The 14,500-nt window shown below is 43.3% G+C and overlaps 1 protein-coding gene across 2 annotated transcripts in view; it reads right to left on the bottom strand.

Moving 5' to 3' along the window:
- Positions 1-14,500, bottom strand: part of TRIM36 (tripartite motif containing 36) — a 36,153-nt gene that overhangs the window by 8,765 nt on the left and 12,888 nt on the right. For both annotated transcript variants that reach the window (XM_045069308.1, XM_045069309.1), the window contains 4 exons: positions 12,622-12,768; positions 5,760-5,855; positions 2,850-3,103; positions 2,473-2,597 (listed from right to left, as the gene is read on the bottom strand). In XM_045069308.1, the coding sequence (XP_044925243.1) occupies positions 2,473-2,597; positions 2,850-3,103; positions 5,760-5,855; positions 12,622-12,768 (622 nt within the window). The remainder of the gene's footprint in view (positions 1-2,472; positions 2,598-2,849; positions 3,104-5,759; positions 5,856-12,621; positions 12,769-14,500) is intronic.

The following is a 14,500-nucleotide window of genomic DNA, read 5'->3' as shown; positions in this document are numbered from 1 at the left end:
GTCATTCAAAATACATTTGGGGTGGGGAGCAAAATAACATGAGCAGCACATACCCCGACCCTCACCCCCCCCCCTTTTTTTGAACCAGAGCTTACTAAAAAAAATGTGCATGCAGGAAACAATGAGACCATTGAGTAGTCAGGGGCTGGGGAATGACCTTCCCATCACCCATCCACTACCCTGGATCGTTGTCAGACCTTGGTACAACCCAAGATTGTCAACCATCAACATCCTCTTTCCAAGGACTGTTTTGGGACCCCCAGAGCAGAGAGGACCTTATTCTCCTAAGTAAACCAGCTCGTGTATGAAAAACAATTCAAGTCTACCTTCTGGAAAAAGGGAGACTACAGTACCTGAAGCAGAATTAGCATTTGAAAGAGTAACAAATATGTATTTAAAAAAAGAAGAGCCTTATAATGAAAATAAACACATATCCAGGGGCCTGGGGATCTCTCCGTCAGTTGAGTGTCTGACTCTTGATTTTGGCTCAGATCATGGTCTCGGGGTCCTGGGACCAAGCCCTACATCGGGCTCCACACACAGCAAAAAGTCTACTTGAGGGTTCTTTCTCTCTCCCTCTCCCATCCCCCCCCAATCCCCGCTTACATGTGCTCTAAAAATAAATAAATCTTTTTTTTTTTTTAAGATTTTATTTATTTGACACAGAGAGATCACAAGTAGGCAGAGAGGCAGGCAGAGAGAGAGAGAGAGGAGGAAGCAGGCTCCCTGCCGAGCAGAGAGCCCTATGCGGGACTCGATCCCAGGACCCTGAGATCATGACCTGAGCCAAAGGCAGCGGCTCAACCCACTGAGCCACCCAGGCGCCCCTAAAAATAAATAAATCTTAAAAAAAAAAGATAAGCACATATCTGAAAGGAGATTCAAATATAGCTTTGAAAGAAATGAGGTCACAGTAATCATCCTTCAGTTTTTAACTTTAAAACTTTTTCTCTTTTAGGTAGGCTCCATGCCCAGTGTATGGCTTGAACTGAAGTGAAGACCTAAGTTCAAGAGCCAGATGCCCTACTGACTAAGCCACCCACCCCGGCACCCCTAGAATTTCCAACTTTTTTTTTTTAAGGTTTTTTTTGTTGTTGTTATTTATTTGACAGAGAGAGAGAGGGAGAAGCCGGCTCCCTGCTGACTGAGCAGGGAGCTCAAAGCAGGGCTTGATCCCAGGACTCTGAAATCATAACTGGAGCCGAAGGCAGAGGCCCAACCTACTGAGCCACCAGGCGCCCCTAGAATTTGTAACTTTAAACAAGACAAACTTCCTTCAGGTGACTGTCCAAATCCACACATCTGTAACTACACAGTCATCAACCTGTAAGTATTCCACTAGGGACTGTAACTGCTCACTGTCACTAGAAGAGAAGTCGTGGGGGAGACATGAACAAGGCAAGGAGGGAAAGGAAAGGAAGACCTCCCCACTGGAGATCAACAAAACAGCATCATGAGTGTGTTACAGCCTCAAAATGCGGATGCCCCAGTTCTAATCCCCACTACTTCAGAATGTGACTTTATTTGGAGAAAGAGTCTTTATAGAAGTAATTAAGTTAAAGTGAAGTCATGAAGATGCGAACTAATCCACCAGGACTAGCATGACTGGAGTCCTTATGAGCAGAAACTGAGACAGACACGTAGACGAAGAGAGCGGAAGGCCGCCATCGGCAAGCCCAGGAGAGCAGCCTCAGAAGGAACCAACTCTGCAACACCTTGACCTCGGACTCCAAGCCTCCAGAACTGAAGAAAATACCTTTCTGCTGCTCAAGGCATGCAGTCCAAGCTGTTTTGCTTCAGCAGACCTCATGAGCTGATACAGCTGATACTTAAAACCTCTCAAGAGTTTTCACCTGGAGACATCATTTCTAGGTTTCTGCCCTAGAGAAACTCATACAGGTGTGCGCAAGTGAACATGACAAAGACGTTCAACACAGCAACAGGGAAAAAACAAACGGTCTCTCGGTAGGGAAATGATTTCTGTAATGAAATACTATAAGCAGCTAAAATACAACTTTAAACCAGAACTCTTTGAGCATCAAACATCTTAAACTTCATTTTTTGGAAAAACAATTCACAAAAAGGATACATATGCAATCTGATGCCATTTATTCCATGTGTTTTTTTTTTAAAGATTTTAATGATTTATTTGCGAGAACATGCACACACGCAAACTTCAGAGGGAGGAGGGGCAGAGGGAGAGGGAGAAGCAGACTCTTCGCTGAGCAGGGAGCCCGATGCGGAACTCGAACTCAGGACCCCCGGCTTACGACCTCAGCCAAAGGCAGACGCTTCACCAACTGAGCCACCCAGGCACCCCATACAATGTTTAAAAACCACACAAACCGAAAGAATACACTCTGTGCATTAAAAACACATTCTTCATGCTGCCAAACCGAAGAGCGGGTTTTTCCCGTGTGTTGCGAATTCCCATAACAAGAGTAAGCAGCTCTGGCCATCATTGAAACTTACCACTAGAGAAAAAGGACAATTCTCCAAGAAGTTCTGTTTGTTTCGATGTGTTCACAACATAGTCTTCAAAGGATGTCTGAGCCGCGGGTCTAAAGCTCTTCAGAGATTCCGTGGCTTTCTGTATTCTGCGGGCAGATAGTTTATACAAAAACAACTCTGTAAAAGGTCCATCAGACTAAACATCTGTGATGTGATTAGCCAAAAAAAAAAAAAAAAAGGCCGCTCAGTGTTTGGGTTTTAAGAGTGCGGTGAGGGTGTCCGAGGGTGTCCGGTGAGGGTGTCCGCACAGAGCACAGCATCAGGAAGCCCCGAGAGCTCCAGCTGGAACAGAGCAGCCACAAAGGCCACTGCTAATAAGATTCTAAACTCAAACATACCTGAGGTGGAGCTGTTTGGCCGTCTGTACAAAACAGGACTGATCCGTCTCCTTAAGCACTTCTTGGGCGTATCCCACAAGCCCATTGTTCTCTAGAAGTCCCTGGTATTCCTCCACTTGAGTCTGAAATTTGTCTAATCTTAGTTTCTTAGATGCATCAATCGCTTTCAAAACAGATGATTTCCTCTCTTCTAGAATTTCAAAGAGCTTTTCAAAATGTGTGACTGCTTCTTCTTTGGCTCTCTCTCCATTACACTATTATAAAACAGGCACAAGGGTTATATTACCTCACCTGCTAAATCCACATGTCTTTTCTCCAAATAACCAAAATTTAATCTGGTCCAACTCTGGCATTTTCAGAACAATAGTCTGGCATTGAACGCGCTGCGCAAGGAACGATCGCCAACTTTTGGTGAGACATACTTTGTAACCGCATGACACTTTTCCCCAGCTTTCATCTCCTTAGTGCACCAATCAACAATTAAATAAGGAAACAACCTTCAACATGGACACAGAGGAACCTGAGGCAGGAATTAACTGATATAACCCAAGACACTGTACCACACAATTCTGGAGTTTTCCATTCATTTCTAATTTGGGCAACGTTTGACCCTTTCTACCCTCTTCCAATTTTTTTAAGAAAACTTAAATCACAGCATGAAACTCAGAAAAATGACATCTTTTACTGAGATATAAAAATGTAACTCTTCTCTTCAAATTAATACAACTTAATTAGAATTAAATCCTTTGTGACTTCAGGCAAATTATTTAACTTCTGTTACGTCTGAGTTTTTCTCTTCTGAAAGATGGGGATAAGAGGATCCACTCGGGTTTTTTTAAGATTGGTCAAGATTATTTACATAAAATGCCCACAACAAGGGCATAGACTCTGTACACAGAACGATTATACTCACTGCACATGCAGCCCTTCGTCTACTTGGTCATAAAATGATCCTATCTGTAGAGCTTATGGAACATTTCTAAACATCCATAAAATCAGAGACCCACACGACTTTGAAAGTAGGACCAGCAGAGCACACACATGCATTCATCATTACAGACCCATAAGCAGCAGCCAAAAGAAAAAAAAAAGTCTTCAAACACATTCTTAAAAGCTGACAACATATGGAAGAAGAGCATTGTGTACTTTCCAATGGCTTCTGGCCAACATTTCTAATGAAAGGCAATTTTTTGCAGACTCCCCTCTGTTTCCTAAACCCAACAGGCAGAAGTTTTTGTAAACGGTGGGCAGGAGGGAAGAAAGAAGGGGGACGGAGGGTGGTGACATTTTGGTAGTATTTCAGTGATAAATTATAGCATTAAACTCAAAAAGATCATTACAGGTAGGTAAAAAGGGGGGATTTTTTTTCCAGCTAAGCGTAATTACAGAATAAAAGGACAGTGTCATAGTCCTCACTGAGTCAAAGTCAAGAATGCAGACCATTTCTCCAAAGTGGCGGAGATTCTTACTGATAAGCTCACGAATGTAGCTTCAGGGAAAGGGACACAAAGAAGCTAAGTACTTTCTCTAGGATCCCAAAGACTCGGTGTCTGCATGAACAGCTCATGTGAAATCACCAGCTCTGCAACCAGTCCTGGGGCTCCCTTATTTCAGAAGTCGGGGCAGCAGAACTGAGGACCAGGAGTGAAACAAACCTTCAGTGACACAAGATACAATCCCCTGGAGCGGATGATACCGCCCTGGTAGAGTGGGTCATCAGACAATGAGAAAAACAAAATTCCACTTTTCAAGCACATGGAAAAACAACTTACTTAGGGTGGTTAATGCAATCGGTGAGTATCAGAAAAAGAGTATTAAAAACAAAAGGAGTGCTGGTGATCTGGTACTAATTTGCAGAACATCTCAATTTCTTTAACCCATTTCGGAAAATGAAATTAATTTCTTGAAATAAAATTTCAAGAAAGTCTCTTACTAGCCCAGATATTTTTCTATTTCATTGTAACTTCTAAAAGTGATCAGGAGTAATGGCTCTTCAATTTATTTCCAACAGAGAAGAGAAATCACACGTCCTAATCAATGAAGAGTATTTGGAATTTTAAAACAACCCAGTACTATCGTCTTCTACCTCATTTTTTAAAATGCTATAGATTCTTTTTTTTTTTTAACTGAAGTATAATATACACACAGAAAAATGTATATGTGAGTGTGGAAATGGACTAATCTTTGCAAACACACATCACTTAACGTGCATCCAGATTAAGGAAAAGGAACGTTACCCAGATCGCAGACACCAACCTTTCCAGACACCCTCCCTAGCCTTCAGTGACACCCGACCTGAACTCTAAACAGAACCCCGGCTCCGACTTTGTTGTTACTTTTCATAAAGGAGATCACAGAGTTCACGCTCCTTTGCTCTGGCATCTTTCAACATTCTCCCAAGATTTCGCTACACTGTTGCCCCTTTGCAGATCATCATTCTTAAGTGATTATATTCTGGGGCTAAGGGATAGCTGGGTAGTTTCCACGCCATGGCTATTAGATTCCAGCCATGAACATTCTAATGTGTGTCTATTGGTGACCCTGTCTCAGGTATATTCTTGAGAACAGCGCATTTTAAGTCAACACCTAGTACATACTTAATCTCGTAAAAGAGAGGTAATTGTCAAGAATTCCAAACTTCACCTGCTGTTACTACTTCTGAGATCAATACGCCCAGGTCAAGGGCCAGTCATTCGTTCCCCTGTGCTTCCACAGCATTTCATCACCACCTCTCCTGGGTACAGACCACACATTATAGCTTAAACCTCTGGTTTCTCTAAGCCCGGAGAAGCAGGGGTGAAACCTACCCCAACTTTGTCCTCCAAGCTCATTTACTGCCCTCCGGATGTTATGAGTGAATGAATTCCCTAGATGGAGAAATAAAAGCATGCAAACCAGCTCATCACTTACCTCTGTTTCTTTCATTAACAAGTTTAGTTCAGAAATTTGGCTCTTCACCTGGCTCTCCTTGCCAATAAGATAATCAATATCCTTTGAAAGCTTTTCCTGTCAGAACATACCAGTAACACAAATGAGAAGTGTTAACAAAGGCCTTGCAGATCTACCTTCCTTCCTCTTTCATCTTTTTACACACAATTTTTTAGCCTATGAGGAACACGCAGTAAAGTCAACCCTGACCACTCTCGTTATTCACCCAGGGTACACAGTTACTGGCCTTGTGCACAGGGCCCCATGGACCTCTAAGAGATGAGAAGCAGGCCGAATACACTTGATCTTAGCCAAAAGGCCGAGAAGCGATAGAAGCAGGCCGAATAAAAGAACAAGGCAGTGATGCTTAGATTAGCCAAAAAGACACAATACATAAGTAATGCATCTTTGCTGTCTCTTCATTGTTCCCAGGTCTTCCTCTTCAAGTTTCTAAGTGACCACAAGGACGGAGATTCAAATAGGATTGTCTTCCATCAGATTTTATAATTTATTTTCTCACTTTTGCTCTCTCTCTCTCCTTCTCTCTCTCTCTCACACACACACACAAGCACGCACGCATGCACACACACACACACACACACAGACCCTCAAAGAGCAAGCAACTCTTCCAAAATGACCTTCACAGCCTAGCCCGGACTAGATATCCATTAAATAATTACACCTACATAATAACAAAGAGATTTATACAAACAGCTCATTAAGCTCCCAGAGTGTACTGAAGGAAGAAATTCAGTAGCTACTGAAGTAATACCTCCATCAGGAGATATTTATGAAGTAGTTACTTTGATTGGTCTCCTTAATGTAGAGGTAACATCGTTAGGTTTTGGGGAGAGCCCCAATTTTGTTTTGTTTTGATTTTAAAGATTTTATTTATTTATTTGACAGAGAGAGATCACAAGCAGGCAGAGAGGCAGGCAGAGAGGCAGGCAGAAAGAGAGGAGGAAGCAGGCTCCCTGCCGAGTAGAGAGCCCGATGCAGGGCTTGATCCCAGGACTCTGAGATCATGACCTGAGCTGAAGGCAGCGGCTTAACCCACTGAGCCACCCAGGTGCCCCATGGGGAGAGCTCCAGTTTAACCCAGAGAAAAACAGTATGTATGACAAGTATATTCAAAAGCTAACAAACCGACCCTTGAAGCCCCACAGGGTACGAAGTTGTGAGAGACGAATGTATGCAGAGTCTAAGTAAGAGGGATGTCATCCAGAAAATGCCACCCCAGCCACAGCAGTGACAAGAGGACCTGAGCATTTCTCAGTCGTCGCTGCTGCCCTGAATGAGGCTGGGTATGAAAAGAGGACCAGGACCTGCAGCCAAGTCAAGAAGTCAGTCTCCTGCCTGTATCATTTGCCCCTTTCCTCACTTAGACCATGTAACAGGGTAAGAGAACGTATGTTGAAATTAATATGGAAGGCCCCATCTTTAATTCTCCAGAGCATCCAGCCAACAGACACACTGAGTTTCCTTGAGGGCTCACCAGAGGGACAGAAGGACGACCCATGAGCTAGAGGAGTAAGATTTCGGAGACTTGAGGACAGGATGGGACCAGAAAGAACCTGTAGGGAGTCAAGGACATGAAATGTGTCTTGACCCAACGTTTTACAGATCAGGAAACTGAAGTTCACTGACAGCAAATACCACAGTGTCAGTGCTGAGCTAGAAGCTTCCTCGCTGCCCAGTACGCTGACCACTATTCCACAGGCTGTCAGGCGCTTCCTCAGCACCAAGCTGCAATGGAGAGAAGAGCTCCTCCAGTGCCGTCCCGTCAGGCCTGTGCTGGGACTACACAGGAGGGGTGCAGCACTCCTTGTCGCTACAGCGGCGACATTTACATGGACGTGGGGCCTCATGGTAAGACCGCTTACACTGGGAGTGCAAGACAGGCTGGAGGAGAAAGAATGACAGAATTCAGGAACCCAATGGCAAGTCAGAGAGCACCAGACTTCGCTCCCAGGGAGGACTGCTCAGCCAGTCTCTAGCCAACTACAGCCTTTATCTCCCGTCCTCTGGGGCCCCTCACAATAAGGCAGTCTGGGTTAAGATGACGTGTGTGTGTCCATTTATTCACAGGCCTCCAAAAAGTGTAAGCATCAGACACTCATCCTAGATGCTGAGAAGTGCAATGTAAAAAGACATGGCTCCTACCCTCAGCAAAGACATCTAATGGGGGAATACGTTTTAAATCCTTTAGCTACATTAGGGACTAGCCAGAGGCTAACTGCTCAAGGATGCCGAATTTGCTCCAAAACCTTCCCCTGGACCAGTGGTTCTCAAAAGCTGATGTGCATCAGTCTCCACAGGACTGAGACATACCATGGAGCCCCTCAAGGAGGAAAGACTTTGCCCTCTGCAGTTTTAAACCAAGTGTTCCAGGTGATCCTAACACCCATGCAAGTTTGAGAACCACTGCATCCGGCCTTTAATCAGGTCACAGGTCAAAGTTACCCAGAGAAACAGGAGTCCACAAAACGAGGGAGAAGAGAGAGAAATTCATTCCACAATCACACTAAGTATCTTTCATGGGAGCAGGCTAGGAGAATATTATATAATCAATGCTTCCTGCCCCCCCCCCTTAGGGCTTATCATTTAAAAGGCGTTCTCAGCTTTGCCCCATGTCTGAAAATGTAGGATAAAATGATGGGAAGAAACAGCCCAGAATGATACATTTTAGTCAACTGCCAAATGACTTCAGAGAACAGGGCATTATGTACTCCACAAATTGCACACACCCCCAAAATACAGAAGCCGTATTACCTTCTCAATCAAAAGGGACTCGTTACAGGGATGTGTACATTTTCTACCTTTTTAAGTCCTATTTCCAGTCATTTCAATTATGATTAAAATCACAAAGCCAACCTTTAGAGAAGACATAACTGCACATGAACAAGATCACTGACCTTCCTCTAGAAATTTATGGAAATAAAGAAAAAATGAAAAGTAGGGAAATAGTCCTCAGAAAACCATCCAACTGTAAGAAAGTGGACAAATGAAGAAAGATGAGCTAACAACCAACCTTCCTTTAAAAAAAAAAAAAAAGATTCATTTTTTTTTTAATTTATTTAAGAGGAAGAGAGTGCGGGCGCAAGAAAGACAATGAGCAGGGAGGGAGGGGCAGAGAGAGAGGGAGAAGCAGACTCCCTGCCAAGCAGAGAGCCTGACGTGGGGCTCCATCCCAGGACCCTGGGATTATGACCTGAGCCGAAGGCAGACACTTAACCCACTGAGCCACCCAGGTGCCCCTCAACAAAGTGGGTTTAGAAAACCCACTAACACCCATAGTTGGGAGAATCAGGCTTCTGAGAGGAGGCCAGAGTGAGGGAGAGACAATGAACACCCAACTGTGGGGGCCTGGTTCAGGGCAGAGCAGGATTCTGAAGCCTTAGCAGTCCAAACTGGCCAGAGGAGAGCGTAACATGGTTTCCTGTGTTGCAAGGTGGGAAGGACTCCATATTGCTGGGAAAGTGAGGTCACTAAACAAAGGCAAGTAAAAGGAGATGAAACCAGGCAGCTGTCTTTCTGTCCAGGGAGAAACAGGAGTGAGGTTATGTGGAAGCAAAAACAAGACTAAAAAAACGTATCCCACCCCAAGAGTAGAAGAGAGGACCGCCAGGAACAGACGGGCCCGTTCCTCTCCATTACTCACCATTTAGGCCAGTTCACCTGAAAGCACTAGCGAAGCACTTTCCATCAGCAGAAGGGAACCCTCAATTCCAAGGACAGGTCAGACACTCTAACACCGTCCACTGGTATCAGAAGCCAGATAACAGGGGCAGATGGGAAGCCTGGCCCCAGCTTCAGCCATCTCAACAAACAACAGTAATGAGATGGACAAGGTCATACCACCGTGATGTTCATTTTTCTTCTGTCTTTCCAATACTTGAGTGTGTAAAAATGAAAATAGTAGAGGGGCGCCTCGGTGGTGCAGCTGGTCAGGCATCCATCTCCTGGTTTCAGCTCAGGAAGCAATCTTAAGATCATCAGATCAAGCCCTGTGTCCGGCTCCACACTCAGTGAGGAGTCAGCTTGAGTTTCTCTCTCTCTCCCTCTGCCCCTCCCCCCCATGTTCTCCCTCCAAAATAAATGCATCTTTTAAAACATGTAAATAATATAAACTTGTATCATGTAGCCCTCCTGCTTAAAGCCCAGAAGTAAGTAAAAAGAAAGATCTAAGGAGATCTGTTTGCTATTTTTGGCAAAGGGGTCAATCTAAAGTTTATCCTCATTAAAAAGTGAGTAAATTGGGACGCCTGGGTGGCTCAGTTGGTTAAGCGGCTGCCTTCGGTTCAGGTCATGATCTCAGCGTCCTGGAATCGAGTCCCACATTGGGCTCCTTGCTCAGCGGGGAGCCTGCTTCTCCCTCTGCCTGCCTCTCTGTCTGCCTGTGCCTGCTCGCTCTCTCTCCCTCTATCCCTGACAAATAAATAAATAAAATCTTTAAAAAAAAAAAGTGAGTAAATTGAAAACCCCATGATGGGAGTCTACTGGAAGAAAAAAAAGTCTGAAACATTAGGAGAAAAGTTAACAATGGAGCAAAGAGTTAACTTAAAGGGATGCTACTATCGAAGATTTATTCCAGGTTACAGAAAAAAATTTTTGGACAGCTTGTTTAAGACCAAATCACTAAAAAACAACAAAAAAAGAGGTGTCAAAAGTTAAATTTAGGGGCACCTGGATGGCTCAGGCAGTTAAGCATCTGCCTTTGGCTCAGGTCATGATCCTAGGGTCTGGGGATTGAGCCCGGCATCAGGCTTCCTGCTCAGCGGGGAGTCTGCTTTTCCCTCCCCCACCACCCCCGCGTGTGCTCTCTCGCCATCAATCTGTCAAATAAATAAATATTTTTTTAAAAGTTATATTTAATTAGCAAACAATGGTAATGCCACTGGGGGGCACAAATGAGTAACAAAGACTGGATCTACTATCCCATTAAAAAAAAAAACAAACTTGAAACCTAACAGAGTATCTGAAAGGGCTCTCAAGACACTGGACATCAAGAAAGAGAGTCCTGTGAGAGGGAAACAAGATGGACCCAACCCACCATCCTGTCTAGACCCAGCGTCCTCCAAGGCCAAGGGCAGAGGTCCAGGGGACCAGGGTCTCCCAGGAGATGAAGAGACAAAGCTGCGAAGTCCAGGGAGACCAGAGCCTGTAAAGCAAAATCCTCAAGAACAGGAAGTGCCAGAAAGAACTCTGGAGAGTGTACCAAGGGTCCCTGTGGCTTATTCAGCAGAATACTGACCAATTTCTATGTGCTAGGAAGCTTTCAAAGGCCAGGGAAAGGATCACCTAAAAGGATGACAAAGAACAACTCCAGGAGCTCATACCCGGCTGAAATAGTGCCTGTGATGCACCAAACAAATTAAACAACAAACCAAAAACCCCTCGAAACTCAAAAACCAAAAGGCACTGAGAAGAGTAAAGAAGAAGAGAAGTCTGGTAAAATCGGCCCCAGAACTGAATGGTGCTTTGTCCTAACTTAAAGTAAGATCCAAATGCAGCCAGCTGTTCTGAGGGAAATTAATCACACGTTAGAAGAAAACTCAAGAATGTCTGCAGGTCCTGAAGTATCCACTGCCCAACAAGGTAAAATTTACAGAACTGACCAGCAATGACAGATGACAGAATCAGTAGACCAGGACAATAAAATGGTTATGCCCGTAATCCACGTAGTCAAAGCAGGAGGAGCACTGAGCATGACAGACATATCAAATGCAGAAGAGAAAGCCACGTGAATAAGTCAGAATTTGATCTAGGCCCCAAAAGGCATGTAGATACCATTAAAGGTAGAAAGAAACTCACTAAAATGAGAGGTGGATTTATGAATGAAGATCTCATTTTAAAAGAAAAAAAGAATAAAACAAACAAAAAATAGCATTATACCACTGCCTCCCTTGCTGTAGCTTATCAAACAAATCTGAAAGTTTTCAAAGATCCGTGTATAAGGTTCCAATAGAGAAACAGGAAGTGACTCAGTTTTAGGTGGTAAGGGTCCCAACCAGACCCTTACTGTAAATGTAGTTTCCACTATTTCTATAGGGAAGCAACAGGAATTAAGGGCCTTAACATAGCTACTATCCCTCAAGGTGTGGCAATCCCACACACACATTCAACATGCGTGTCATTTCCACACACACTCAACAGGTGTGGCATTCCCACACACACACTCAACAGGCCTATCTTTTATACACACACTCACATACATATTCAACAGATGTGCCATTTCCACACATGGACTCAACAGGCATATCTTTTACACACACACACACACTCAACAGGAGTGGCATTCCCACATACATATTCAATAGGTGTGCCATTTCCACACACACTCAACAGGTGTGGCATTCCCACATACATACTCTACAGGCCTATCTTTTCCACACACACACACAGACACACATTCAACAGGCTTGTCATTTCCAAACACACTCAATAAGAGTGCCATTTCCAAACACTCAACAGTTGTGGCATTCCCACACACACATTCAACAAGTTTGTCATTTCCACATATATACACGCACACCCTCAAAAGGATTGTCAGTTCCACACACACTCAAGTGTGTCATTTCTACACACACTCAACCACAAGCGCTGGGCTCATGTGGGGATCATCATGGAGTGGTCTTCACCCCCTCCTTCTCCAGAACCACCCAAGTCAAACACGCTAACAACCTCACATACATCACTGAGGGACCCTCTACACTGATGACTCACTGCAGTAAAACGAGACCATACTTAGCCATGATTTTATAAAGAAAAAGCTAAATGCATTCAAGTAAAACCAACGTTGTAAAAGACTCAACATTTCGTTCCCCAAACGCACAAATCCTACCTTTAAGGTTTTGTAGGCGCTGCTCATGGTGGTCACCCGGTGATTGGAATGATTACCGCCCAACTTACAGAGATGACACACCGGCCTCCGACACAACTCACAGTACATGTTTATTCTCTCCGTCTCGTGTTCTGGGCACATTAAAATCTATTGAGTACAGCACAAAGGTGTAATTACAGGTTTTCAGAGCTTCCAGGATACTCAAAGTCCCCAAACACAAAGACGTGCTTTGCAAAAATCACTAAATAAAACCACTTAAAGGAATAAAAGTGTGAAAAAAAATACAATAAAAGTGTAAAAGCATTTGGTGTATTAGAATTATTATTTCTCAATTTGAGGGTTCAAATGGTCAGTTAAATCTGTAGATGCCATTGCCCCTAAATTTGGCAGTTAAGGTGGTGGAAATTTCACTATCAGGCTTTCTCGCTGAATCCAGCCTTCCAGAAAGGCCATGGGCTGCACTGATCAGGCAACCCGGAATGACACGACCAGTATTTTTGCAAGGTACCACAGCAAATAACTGATGGGAACCCAGGCCCTCACTGTCCTAGTAAGAAATCAGCTACTAAGGAAGGGGGCACCTGGATGGCTCAGTCCACGAAGCACAACTTGATCTGGGGCTTGTGAGCTTGAGCCTTTGAGCATGAGGCAGAGGCATTACTTAAAAATGAAACAAACAAACAAACAAAAAGCAACCTGGTATTAAGGAGCCTTGGAACACTTTCTGATACATGGTTCCAGATGTTTGCTTTTACATATTAAACATGCACACAATGGCCAAATTTAGAACTGTTGTGTTGTTGTTGTTTTTTTCTCATCTAAGTTGCTACCTTCTTATTTACTCTGTAAACTATCACCATAGGTATGTCTGAAATTGTACACGAAGTAACAAGAGATTACTTTAGACTAATGTGTCCATGAAATCAAAAAGCTGTCTGTGGCTCCTCGTGTTCCCATTTTCATCAATGGCTGATTCGATAGTATCAAGACACAAAGAAACATTCAATATGAAAACTCCTACACCAATGAAAACTCCTCCACTTCCAAAACAACTGGAAACAAATTTAAAATCTCCAGCATGTCCAAGCTCCTACATTTTCAAAACCACTACATGTATTTGTTATTAGCATAGTTAACACACAATGTTGCATTAAGTTTTCAAAACCAGTTATGTTTCAAGCATAAATATAAAATCTGGCTCTCTACAAGGATGGATGATAAGAACTCCAAGTCATAGGCAAATAAATATTCCATAAGGGGCAACTTTGTAGAATTTTACTGTATGGCATAACACTGTAATTTAAGGAAAATAAAATTTTCCTCAATATAACCTATCCTACCTCTTCAGTTCTCTCTTACCAATCTTTTACTGTATTTGTTAAGTACAGTTAAGTCTGCAATGTAGGCGCTAAAGAATTTTACTTGAGATTTCATGTGTTTTAAATTGTAACAACCCAAGTCTAATATAATTCATTTAATCATCATAGGTTCTTTCATAATGGAACAGTATTAATCAATTTAATTAATCTTCTAAAAAAGGCATTAAAGCACCAAGTTGAAGTCATAAATTATTAAGAGTCTGTGACCTGGTAAATTTAAAATGAGATAAGGAACAGAATAGGGGATTAAAAACTCTGGTAAATCTACTGCCACATGGACAGCTTTGAAAACAGAGTCAAAGGGTGGAAGCACAGACTGCTTTTGTTTAACTGACCAGTTCTGCCCCACAGAGAATGTCGTCAGAGGGGTGCGGGGATGGCTCGGTCGGGAGACCATGTGACCCGTGAGCCCATGCTTAGTGAGTCTGAGCCCCACAATGGGCACAGTGCTTACTTTACAAAAAAATTTCCCATATAGATATATGATGTTAGACATACTC

Source organism: Mustela putorius, unplaced genomic scaffold, assembly GCF_011764305.1.
Source record: "Mustela putorius furo isolate JIRA1106 unplaced genomic scaffold, ASM1176430v1.1 tig00003923_pilon_pilon_pilon, whole genome shotgun sequence".
Lineage (NCBI taxonomy): Eukaryota > Metazoa > Chordata > Mammalia > Carnivora > Mustelidae > Mustela > Mustela putorius.
This window is presented reverse-complemented; position numbering and strand designations above follow the sequence as displayed.